This window comes from Sphaeramia orbicularis, chromosome 13 (genome assembly GCF_902148855.1).
Source record: "Sphaeramia orbicularis chromosome 13, fSphaOr1.1, whole genome shotgun sequence".
Classification (NCBI taxonomy): Eukaryota; Metazoa; Chordata; class Actinopteri; order Kurtiformes; family Apogonidae; genus Sphaeramia; species Sphaeramia orbicularis.
In genome coordinates this window covers 10,878,094-10,890,879 of record NC_043969.1, presented here as the reverse complement: position 1 = coordinate 10,890,879, position 12,786 = coordinate 10,878,094, and the positions used below count along the sequence as shown (strand labels likewise).

At 35.5% G+C, this 12,786-nt stretch overlaps 1 protein-coding gene across 1 annotated transcript in view; it reads left to right on the top strand.

Annotated features, from left to right (window-relative positions):
* The window catches only part of lsamp (limbic system associated membrane protein), a 477,058-nt gene that overhangs the window by 461,309 nt on the left and 2,963 nt on the right, over window positions 1-12,786 (top strand). Inside the window, exon 7 of the mRNA XM_030151629.1 lies at window positions 9,287-9,435. Coding sequence (XP_030007489.1) covers window positions 9,287-9,435 — 149 coding nt within the window. The remainder of the gene's footprint in view (window positions 1-9,286; window positions 9,436-12,786) is intronic.

Below are 12,786 nucleotides of genomic sequence, written 5' to 3'. Positions count from 1 at the left end.
ATTTTTACTGTGCTTAGAGACTCCATTAGTCTGAGTAGTGAAAAATCCATTATGATCCATAAGCAGCTGGTCAGAAGCACATAACTGTGTTAGTACGGCGCTGTCAGGAGCCTCCCAGCTGCCACTGGTAATTTGTCTCACATTAAAATTTGGATCAAACAGATAATCATTTATATATATTTTTTTAAAGTTGACCTTAAAGAAAAAGCCATCACGCTGACTATGAGCATTAAAAGTGGCTATTTTCCTGTAATGCATTTCCTGAAGTGCATCATATATTAACGTATTTACTGTACGTCTTGACATTTATATTTACTGTCTCTCTGACAAAGCATCCTGAAAGGACATACATCTCCTGCTCTTTGTGCAGTAAATCACTTCATCCATGTTTCTTACATGAAAAAATCCAAATTGAGCTGTCACCTAATGTCACAGACCGATATGTTTGTTGTTGTCAGCTGATTCGTAGCTGTCACAGCCACCGGACCGTTTTCAATCATCTCTGAGTTACAAGTCTTGGCAGGACTCTCCACTTGATTTCATTTATCATCAGCCTTGAATCATAACAGGCCTGTCACTTTCGGTGGCAGTGATAACCTACTTTAGATGCTCCCACACGTTAGAGAATCAAATCTGTCCATCTGATGATTTGCTCCGGTCTTTCATCTGTCCCAGCCCGCAAGCGCAGTGTTGCACACACACTGTATGCCCTCTGCCAAATAGAGGGGTCAAATCATTTCAATCTAGGGTTTAATGTAACACAGCAGCTCAGAGGAAACAATCACTGGAGGTATTCAGTAGAACACTGCTGCCCTCTGCCTGTGGAGAACATAATGACGAGCACACGCCATAAAAACTTCCCTCCTAAAACATGCACATGCTAGATCTCTGCCAACCTTTCTCATAATATATCCCAGTCTATTAGACCAGATGAAGCAGCTGGCAACAATACTGGCATACTCCAGGATGAACTTCAAATCACAAGTGAGACAAGTTGAAAGCTTCAGATCTCCTCGTGCCAATGTCTTAAACGTTAAAAAGAGCAGCCAAAATCTGCAGCCTGATAGTAATCCTTTCTCAGGCAAGTGACTATTTTTGGTCATTTCCAAATGCATTACAAGACAGTGACAGCAATAGTTAAAGTGAGGAGACTGAAGCAACAATCTGAGGTCCAATGTGGTCTACAGGGTCTGCAAGGTCCACCTCTGCATGAACACGGTCATGGTACCTGCTTTTTTAGGTACCATGTAGTAATGGTACTAATGCAAGGAATGATGTTCAAAGGGATAATGTGGATGTTGACAGGTGTCTGGATCTGCACTTATGTTGGTCTAATGTTCTAAAAGTGACGTTCTTTTCACCTTAAATGTGTTTTATGTGTATTTTTTCTTATACACTTATTGGATTTTATTTATTTATTTATTTATTTATTTATTTTTTGCCACTTATGGGCAAGGCACCAAATATGGTAATTTCACTGACTTTGATTTTCTACATAATAAAAATTTGGAAAAATGTCAAAAAGGAATGCATACTTGTTATGACCTCCAATCGCACACTAAAGCTGGATTTATAGTCACATGTAACTATGCGTCTCGTAGATACGCCTTATCTGACGATAGCGCTATGTGCTCTCGCACTCGAGCGTACTGTGGCGTCGTCATTTTAAGAAAGTGTTGTGGTTTCCCCTCCAAACCAAAAGGTGGCAGTAGTGCTGGTATCGGCTGGTGATAAAGATGAAACTCCACTGGGCGAAATTGTTTTCATGGTTTCGATGTCTTGCGGCAGCCATTTCCTGTTTTAGAACAACAATAGCGGACATGGAGCAGTGTCTTAGCGACCTCGTAGAAGTCAACGAAGATATTATTGTTCTTTTAAAAGTATAACAGTGTAACCGACAGAGAAAGAGGCAACATAGGATAGGGTGGTCCAATAATTTGAGAAAAAAATAAATTCAATGAAAGAAGTGTAGGCACGTTCCCAAATTGTTCCAAATGTCACTTTATTTTATTTTGCGAAGTTTTAGGTTGATACATTCAGTGAATGGCAGTGCTCAAGATAGGTCAACTTCACAATGTATTTTCGATATTGTCATATTTTGATAAAAAATAATCACAGTTGTAGAGAACTTCTTTTCTCTCAAATGATTAACTAAGAGCATCAATGTGACTCAAACTACATTAAAGAACCATTTGCTAAGTTGTATTATCCAAAATAAAAAAGGAAAATTAAAATGACTGGCATTTCGGATGGATTTGCTCTCCTTCAAATGGTGGTGGAAATGCTACAATACTTGCTTTACAGTTGGTAATTGTTTGTATCTTGTAATAGTCTCTCTGTCAGCATAGCCAATCAAATAAATTTCATTAGTTTGTCGTGTGGATGCCATAGTGAATGATCTAAAGACAAGAACTGTGGAGAAGACAAGGTAGGATGGTTAGAGGAAAGATGACATCTTGAGCACTGCCTTCTTTTCACCCTATAACTTAGAAAATTTTGCATAGGTACACATTTCATTGAAACAAACAAATTGAGAAGGTGCCTTGGTTACTACAATGAAGTTGGATTTTCTGAACCACACTAACGTAGGAGATGGGCCGTGCGACTGCTGAATGAAAATAGGTTAACCAATGGGGTATTACTATATTATCAATTAAAGGCACAATTTTGTTAAATTACGTGTGTTTATTAATGTGCATAACCACACAGGTTTTTCAGGAGCAAAAAGTAACAGACAAGAACAAAAGTGAAACAAGAAAAGCACGCATGCACACAAACACACAAAGCAAAGTGATCACAATACCTCCTGGTGGAGGTAACAAGTAATGAGCAAAAACAAATAAACTATACACGGCGAAACCCCACAACATTTGTTGCTGTGTTGTCCTGGTGTCACATGATCATAAATTGGCCAACCAGGAGGGGCTGTGCAAAAATCTAAATCTTACCAAATGTATTTTTCTCATTTCTAGTCAAAATATCTCATTACACTAAAAATAAGACATAATCACCTAAGGAGTAACTTTTCAGTGAGATATAAGAACTTATTTTTAGGCGATAGATCTTGAAAATCTTATTTCAAGAAATCTTACCAAGATATTTTTCACTTGTTCCATATGCAGATTTTTTTTTTTTTTTTTTTTTGCTTAATTCAATTTTTCTTTCTTTTTTTTTTGCTTAATTCTTTTTTTTTTTTTTTTTTTTTTGTTGCAAAATTCAGTTATTTTTTTTATTTTGTTTTTTTTTTTTTGCTTAATTCAACATTTTTTTTGGTTAATTCAAGCAAAAAAAAAATCTGCCAGTGGAACACATGAAAATTACAAGTTACTCCTTGGGTGATTATGTCTTATTTTAAGAGTAATGAGATATTTTGTGTAGAAATGAGAAAAATACACTCGGTAAGATTTGGATTTTTGCAGTGTGGTGTCTGCGTTGCCGTGCCGTGCAGTTACAATCTGGAAGAGGTGCACGACAAGGCTGTGCGGGCCAAAGCGTCGCTGCCCAAAGTGATGGCGTAGGTAGTGACGCATGACCATAAATCCAGCTTAAGGTTGAAATTTTGAATTTCAGAGTATTTCTTTGAATGCCCTATAAGGGGTTAAAAAAGGATCACATGAGATCCAGACATCCAGACTTTGTTATTTCCATACTTTTCTGCTGATGGCCATTTAAACTGGCTTCGTGCTTTGCAAACACAGTCCACCTTGAAATCATTGGGAAAATAAAGGAGTGCTTTGTCTCTTTTGACCTGCGTAGGTGAGTTTATTGTCTAGCTCCTGCATTACAATCATGTGCTATAATCTATAGTAAAAATAACAGTTTTCTTTCAATTCCCGACCGCGCTGTGCATTATCTGGGTCTTTCAGCATGCACCGTGGGTAGGCAGGCCTTTTTAATAGTGCAGTCACTTTTCATGAAGACACACCGGAGAATATATCTACTGCTGGCCTTATCGTTGGAAGTGGAGGTGGTGGGGGGTTGGTTTAGATGGAGTGGGAACGTTGTTGGTGCTCATGCCCTCTCTGCGGTCCTCTCACATTTAAACACACAAACTGCCAACACTCCCAAGGTGTCCCTATGGAAAGGACCTCTCAGCACTTTGTTGAGTTCCTACTCCCCATCCAGTAAAATTATGCTGTGACATGATGTGCATTTTCCTTTTTATGTTAATACTTTCTATCAGCCAAGCGTGTGTCAGCACAAACTTCTCGCTCCCTCGCCCAAATTCCGATTGCCACATTATCCAGACTTAAGCAGGATTAAGTTGAGGCGCCTCAAATGAGCTTCACCTCCTTCATGATATGAAGAGCTCAATCAGGCCAGAACAACCAGAATCCATTATGCGCATCATGTTTTTAAAGGGGTTTGGTTTGGTTGGGATTGATGTATGGTACAGTTCATCAGGTGTACAGTCTGAGTCAGAAAACGGTATTGATTCACTTGGGTTCAAGGTTGACATCATTTAGTGTCAGATGTGTGTGGAGAATCCCATCCATGCAGGATTAAAGATGCAAACTCATTTGATATCCAAAAAAAAAATGCAGAAAGCCTTTAGTTATTTAGGAAACCCCGGTTAAAATCAGCAATACTAGAATATAAACAGTGTATGTACAGAATATAAAGAAATTGTTTGAGATCCATTTACTTTGTGTCTCCACACTGCCTGTGTTTTGTCGTGTTTCTGAAGTTGTTACTAAAGAAAATAGAAATGTTCGGCCTCAATAGTGACATTGGCTCTCTGAAAACAGAGCGCTGTTTTCTTTTCTCGCTACATAATACAAAGGTCAGAAGCTGCTTTCTTGTTGAAAGGACTGCATCAAGCTGTTAATGATTTTTTTTTTTTTTTTTTTTTTTTTTTTTTTTACAGTGTAAGAAAATATTTCTATCCTCTCAACAATCTAGCTGCATTTAGTCGGACATGACCAATGCAGCAAATTCATCGTCTTTGCTAAAAATCTAGATGTCAGCGAGTGTAATTACTATTATTTCCAATCTAAAGACCATCACTTACAGGATATTTACAGTCACATTTAACCCTGTAAAGCCTGAACTATTAAATCATTGACAGAAAAATCCAGTTCTTTGAAACTGGAACCTTTATTGGTCCTTCTGAACAACCAAAAAAAATGTTGTTTTTTTTTTCAAATATCAATTTCCATGTATGAGTTTCAATTTTGTATCATATTTTATACATGTCAAATGCTCAAATATTAGTATTTTTGAACGAACAAAAACATAATATAACAAACCTGTCTAACAGGTAATTCCTTTTCAAAATTGTCACAGTTCTTCCTCCTTCCTCATTAATGACAGTCTTGTAGTGTCACTGGAAAGGCCTGTGGTGAATGAATTCCTCCCCCCGGTGGATTATCCATGTATTGCATGTATCTAATTGTATACATCAGGTTTTTCAAAAAAAAAAATCACACTGATCATGTAGAGGGCTTCAAAACTCATGTATCGAAGATGATACATTTGGCGTTATAAGGTTAACCCCCCACAACTATTTTTGTCAAAACTACGAAATTTTTTTTTAAATTTATTTATTTTTTGTGTGTGTGTGATTTATCACCATTTATTATAGTATTATTCTGTGCATTTTGTATTTTTCAGTGAAAATCAGGCATTTTCCTGTTTTTAATTCACTGATCATGTAGATGTTCATAAAAGCTCAGAGTAAATTCAGTGGTTGATGAAATCTATTAAAAAAAAATGCGGAAACAGTGATGTTTTCAACAGAATACATCATTATACAGAATTATACAGACATTATACAGAATACATCCACTGTCATTTGTCAAACTATGTGGCTTTTACTGGTGAATCAATGTTGCAGAAAATGCCAGTGTTTCTGTGTTCACTACAGAGCCTCTCAACGTCCAAATGGGTCATATCTGATGACCATGAAAAGATGACAAACTGCATTTTATGCCAATTCTTCGTGTATTAATGGGTTAAAGGGTTATTAAACATCTTAGATCAGTAGATGATTTTGGTCAGTGATGGATATTTTGGTCTTTATGGGTTAATCATTTAGATGGAATGATATATATTAGTATTTGGTTTTGATTGTAGTGCATCTGCACAACCGTGATGCAGACGGTCCCTGAAGTCACAAAGTCACTCAGGTCCTTTCATTGCTCATTTTGCTGTTTCCAACTCATCAGCTTTGAGGATTAAATGTTCACCTGCTGCTTAATGTTTCCAACCCAGTGAAAGGTACCATTGTAGTCAAATAGTCAATATTATTAGCACTTCTCATGTCAGTGGTCATAATGTTATGACTAATCAGTGTATATGAACAATTGAAGACCCTGGTGTTAAAGTACCGTTCCCACATCCCTTACCCAGAGTATGAACTCTCACCATCTGGTAGGCGATACAGAGTCCCCAAATGTAAACTGAACCACTTTAAAAACTCATTCATGCCCACCTCAATCAGGGTTTTGACCAATGTTTCATGAAGAAATAGCCAGATTTTGTAGTAATGTCATGGTCTTATCTCTTATCTTTTAGCTTATCTTGCTGTATTTTATTCTTCGTCATTGTTATTTATTGCTAACATGTTTCTGTTAACTATCTATGAGAGTCTTATGCAATATGTGTGGGTTATGTGAGTGCATCTTTGTTCCAGTCTAATACTAATGCGTTATTAACTGGCAGCTTCACCTGTGCAGCTCTTGGAGTCCAAGACTAACTTCCCTAAGGGGATAATAACATTTATCATATCGTATCGTACTGAAGTCACAAAAAAAGTCTGTTAAACATATTTATTGGGTGCACAGCAAATCTGCCAGTGTTGATTTTCCAGTGTTACTTGTATTTAACACCGTTCAGAGTTAATATAACGTTTGATCCATAAAAACTAACACTCGCAGAGTCAGCTTGTGTCTTTGATGGTGTCCTTTTTCGGGGTACATTTACCAGGTGTTGAGGAGCATGACTGAACACCATAATGGGCGTTGATTTCTGGACAGAGCAACAGAGCAGACCAGTGTGCTCATGGACATCATATGAGGCGCCGTATAAGTACCATTTTCCTTCTGAAACAAGGCTATTTATTAGGCTGAAGTAACTTTTCTGTCAGCTCTGTCAGTATCATAATGTGTATATTTCTGTTCGGACCAACTTGCTAACCAGCTGCTAAAATTAGCTCTTGCTGCAAACTTAGAATGTCGAACATGCTAAATTTAGCTCAATGGCTTCTTGCATTGTAGTCTTAGGTAATTCATACAAGAGTTGAGAGCAAGGCTATTGAACCAATAGGAAGTGTCATGATGCACTCCTGCGTTGCCACAGAGCCCTTCCTCAGACTCATTATCAGCTTCACCTGCTGGCACCTGTCACACCTGGAGCAGATCTGCATTAGGAGCCCTGTTAAAGAAAAATACATTTTTTTTTTTTTTATTGCAGTACTTTTTGGTGTGATTATTGTACATGTGTGGTGGATGGTTAGACTTAACACTAACAGAATGTACATTTTTAACTCTAATAGTGTTAATCCCAGACAATGTACACCTTATGAGTAGTATACACCACCAGGCAAAAGTTTGGACTCACCTGGTTTTTCTTTATTTTCATGACTATTTCCATTGTAGATTCTCACTGAAGGCATCAAAACTATGAATGAACACATATGGAATTACGTAGTTTAAAAAGATGTGACAAAACTCAAAGCATGTTTACCTCCGCCAAGGAGGTTATGTTTTTGCCAGGGTTTGTTTGTCTGTTTGTTTGTCTGTCTGTTAGTGTGCAACATAACTCAAAAAGTTATGGACAGATTTGGATGAAATTTTCAGGGTTTGTTGGAAATGGGATAAGGAAGAAATGATTAAATTTTGGTGGTGATCGGGGGTGGGGGGACCCACGGGGGGGCCCACTGATCAGCCTTGGCGGAGGTCTGCGCTCTCCAAGTGCTTCTAGTTACCTCCGCCAAGGAGGTTATGTTTTTGCCTGGGTTTGTTTGTTTGTTTGTTTGTCTGTCTGTCTGTTTGTCTGTCCGTTAGTGTGCAACATAACTCAAAAAGTTATGGACAGATTTGGATGAAATTTTCAGGGTTTGTTGGAAATGGGATAAGGAAGAAATGATTAAATTTTGGTGGTGATCGGGGGTGGGGGGGCCCACGGGGGGCCCATTTCCAACAAACCCTGAAAATTTCATCAAAATCTGTCCATAACTTTTTGAGTTATGTTGCACACTAACGGACAGACAAACAGACAGACAGACAAACAAACAAACCCTGGCAAAAACATAACCTCCTTGGCGTGGGGGGGGGCCCACGGGGGGGGCCACTGATCAGCCTTGGCGGAGGTCTGCGCTCTCCGAGTGCTTCTAGTTTGTTAATGTAAACATTTTCCTAATTTAATGTTTTTTACACTAAATCAAAGAGAAAAAATTGGTGTTGTCATTATTTATAGGTTATTATGATATCATTTTTGAGTTTGATGCCGTAACTTGATCTTTGCAAATTCATCCCGCGGGCCAGATTGGAACCTTTGGCCGGCCGGTTTTGGCCCCTGGGCCACATGTTTGACACCTGTGCCTTAGATGCATAAGTGGGTCAAAATGACCATTCACTCACTCACTCACTCACTCACTCACAAAATGGATGTTGACATTATTCTATTGCTGTTATATACCATATGTTATATACTATATATATTTTACTTCACAATTTTTCAAAAATATTTAAAATAAACACTTTTTTAAACTGTTAAAAAAGCCAAAAAAAAAAAAAAAGGAAATATTTCAAACAGGAAATCCTTCTTTTGTGGACCAAAATATAACACAAATGATTATTTTTTAACATGACAAAATGACAAAGTGGCATAAAAACACCCTGATTTTATCACAGGTCATTTTTGATCCACTTATGGACGAGTGTAGGGTCCAGTCACTCATGTATCGAAGGGTGTTAATGGCAGAACAGTTCCTCATAAAATATGTTCTTTTTTTTTTTTGGTACTTTGTAATTTGGGAAAGTTTTTAAGATAACCTTATTACCACATAAGTATATTTTAATGCCTTTGGGATGTCACAGCCTGTCGACAAAGTTAGTAACTGAACAATTTTGTGTAATCTTTATCGTCCTTGTGAATCTAAGCAGGAGACTGACTTTTAAGAAAATTAATCCTCTTAAATAAATCCTTATTTCAAAAACACTGTCAATGGATTACATTTTGCTGCTGCACAGACAGTATGAAGACATCACTCTTTTATTTTTTGTTATTTTACATGTCACTGCCCTTGAACTCACCTTTACTTTTATGTCTTTCTGTCTTGCAGGATGACCAACACCCAGAGCATCAATATCCAGATCCTTGGCACAACTACTATTCTTGTGTTTACCAACGTCAGTGAAGAGGATTATGGGAACTATACCTGTGTGGCCACGAACCGACTGGGCATCCAAAATGCCAGCGTTTTCCTCTATAGTGAGTATAATCCCTTTTTTTTTTTTTTTTTCCTTTTTTTAATAATCATTTGACTGTCATGCAGAATAGTGGTATATTTACATTTTTGTGTTAGTCAGATTTTAACCCACAGACCCAGTGCTACTTCTGTGTCAGCTCCCAAATGAATTTTCCTCTTTATTTAACTTTTCTTCAGCGGTTCATCACCATTAAAAAAAAAAAAAAAAAAAAAAAAAAAATATATATATATATATATATATATATATATATATATATATATATACACACACACACACACACACACACACACACACATATACATATATATATATATATATATATATACATATACATATATATATTTCTCTGTATTTTGCATTTTTTCTGTGACAGTCATGTATTTTCCTGTATTTAATTTACTGATCATGTAAATGTTCATAAAACCTCAGATTAACCCCTTCATGCACGAATTATGAGAACTTTAGTCAATATTTTTTCTTGAGTGATTTTATTCCTCTTCTGGCATTAAAACAAAAAAACAATGCAACTGAAAATTTTTCATGAACCTATTTTTCATGGAGTTACAAACTCAGCTGGACACTATGCATTTAATTTTTGAAGCAAAGAAACATGTATTTAAAACCCATCATCAGAAAGTGATATACTGTGTGGAAACTATGAAATAAAAATTTTTTAAATGCTGCTAATGCCGTTTTTTCACATTTTAACATACTCTAATATTAGTTGTTACTCAATTCATGGAGATAATAGGCCAAAAACAATACCTTTTTGTGCAAAAAAACCCCTGTTAATTACAGTCTAATGATAATTAGCAATTGATTTACACTAAAACATGTTAGTGCAGATCAGGTTTATCAAAAACAGCAAAGGTACAGTAAAGGTATGAGTTGCAGTGCTTGTGATGCTGCATAAGTGTCCACTGTGTTGGCTGATATGGAGCTAAAACAACAAAACCCATGAATATACAAGAGAACAGCTGGAGAAGAACTGTCCACTGGAGTGACCACTGTGCATGAAAGGGTTAAAGGTGAGGGTTATTATAACAGAAACAGAAAAAAATAAGAAATTGTGACTTTTTTTTTTTTTTAACAAATATATCATTAACTGAACATAAATCAAGTGTCTCCGTCCACTGTCATTTTTTAAAGTCAGTGTTTTTTTCTGGTGAATCAATGTTATAGAAGATGACAGTGTTTCCATGGTAACTCTGAATGTCCAAATGGGTCATATCTGATGACCATGAAAAGATGACAAACTGCATTTTACACTAATTATTTACATATATTGATAGGTTTAGTTGTTTGGTATAGTTTATTCAACATTTTACATCAGATGCTTTTAGTCACAAGTGGATGTTTGAGTCTTTATGGGTTCAGATGATCTATACACATACCATAAAAACATATGTGCAAAAGCTGTATTTCTATTTGACGAATATTAAAATGAATTTTTTATTTTATTTCATTTTATTTACAAACACATATAATTTACACTGACTTGTAATAACAGCTGCATGCGTCACCTTAACAGCAGGTACATAATCTACCTAACACAGAGGTTTAACACATTTATATTTCACACAGTATAAAGTTGTTAAATTAAAAGGACTGTTACATTAAAAAGCTGTCAAGTGCTATGTGTACAATCTGCCTCCTCTCCTTTTAATCATCTTAAATCTCGATGGTGATAAAGAAACATGGTGTGATCTCACTAACTGGAGTGTGGCTGGAGGTTATAGCTAAGAAACGGAATTATTATTATTATTATTAATATGTACTTTATAATTACAGCAAAGCAGTTAGTAACAGAATATGACCACAAGATGGCAGCAAACACCTCTTATAGTCTGAACAATCTTTTTTTTTTTTTTTTTTTGATTTACTCATCAAATGTTTCTCCACCTCCTTTTAGCATATCACACAGCACATACCTCCTACATTAAATTTAAGACACCAAACACATATGGATTCACATTAAACAAAGTAGATACACTCAAATAGAAGAAATGCCTTAGAATTATAAGCTATAAGAAATTATGGTGCCATATAATTTTCATTATCAAGATTCAACTTCATATAGTATAGGCTTTTAAGGCTCCTTTTTTTAATGTTTTTGTTAATATTTACAAAAAAAAAAAAAAAAAAAATCACGTCAATATGTGACGTTTACTGAGATTTTGAGGTGATTGACAGAAAACTGATAAGGTTTTATTATGTATTTCTTAAGGTATATCAGGTACTTTCAAATGCTTTCAAATGCAATAAATGCACGCCCTTGAGTTGTCTGAAATTTTAGATGTGCTTTTATAGTATACAGTCACGAAAAAAATTATTACACCATCAAAAGTCATCAAAAAAATGGTTATGCAGTCAAGTACTAACTCCTGTGTGTGTCATGTGACTAAATCAGATAGAAAAGAAAACATGGAATGTATAATGCATTAACCGTACATTCATAAGACATTATAATCCATTTATAATGCATTATAAAAGTCATTACAACAGTTTATGATCATGTTCAACAACTTATACCAAAGTTAATAAAGTATTATAATTGTAGGCCTAATGTATTATAAATTCAGCTTTCATTATGTTTTATACCTCCATACCAAAGCAGTGTGAAGGAATTTATTTTTTTAGGAGGGGAACTTTTGTTAGATTTTGTCACTGGTCCCTATACCCATCTATTTTAGGGATTTCATATTTATTTAAAAAAAAAAAAAAAAAAAAAGTATGTGTTTGAATTAACAAAGATTTAGTGCTGCCACATTATTTTTTATTTATGTACAAAGCAACATGTAACACTTCTATTTCCTGTCTCTGTTCTTTTAAGGTTTTTTTGTTTTTGCAAAATAAAGACTTATTAAGAGTTATTAAGAGTTATGTATAATTTTTGATTTACACTTTACTTAGAGCCAATAGATACTGCTTATACGTCGTCATACATATGTTATAATATCACACAATTGCTAATAACCTTATACAGTGTTGTCACTTTACTAAAAGCTCTTAAAGTCATCCTGTAACTTATTATTGATCTTTATAAGGCATTATTCAGTTTCAGAAACTGCATGTCAGAGCAGTGCTCTGTGTCTTTATAAGTGCCTAGAGTTATGATGGTTATAATGTGTTCTGTAACCCAGGACTTGAGATTCTTCCTACAAACACTGTTGTCACTTTGGTTTAGAATGTATAAAACATAATGAAAGCTGAATTTATAATACATTAGGCCTGCACTTATAATACTTTATTAACCTTGGTATAAGTTGTTGTACATGATCATAAATTGTTGTAATGACTTTTATAATGCGTTATAAATGTATAAATGTTATAATGTCTTATGAATGTGCAC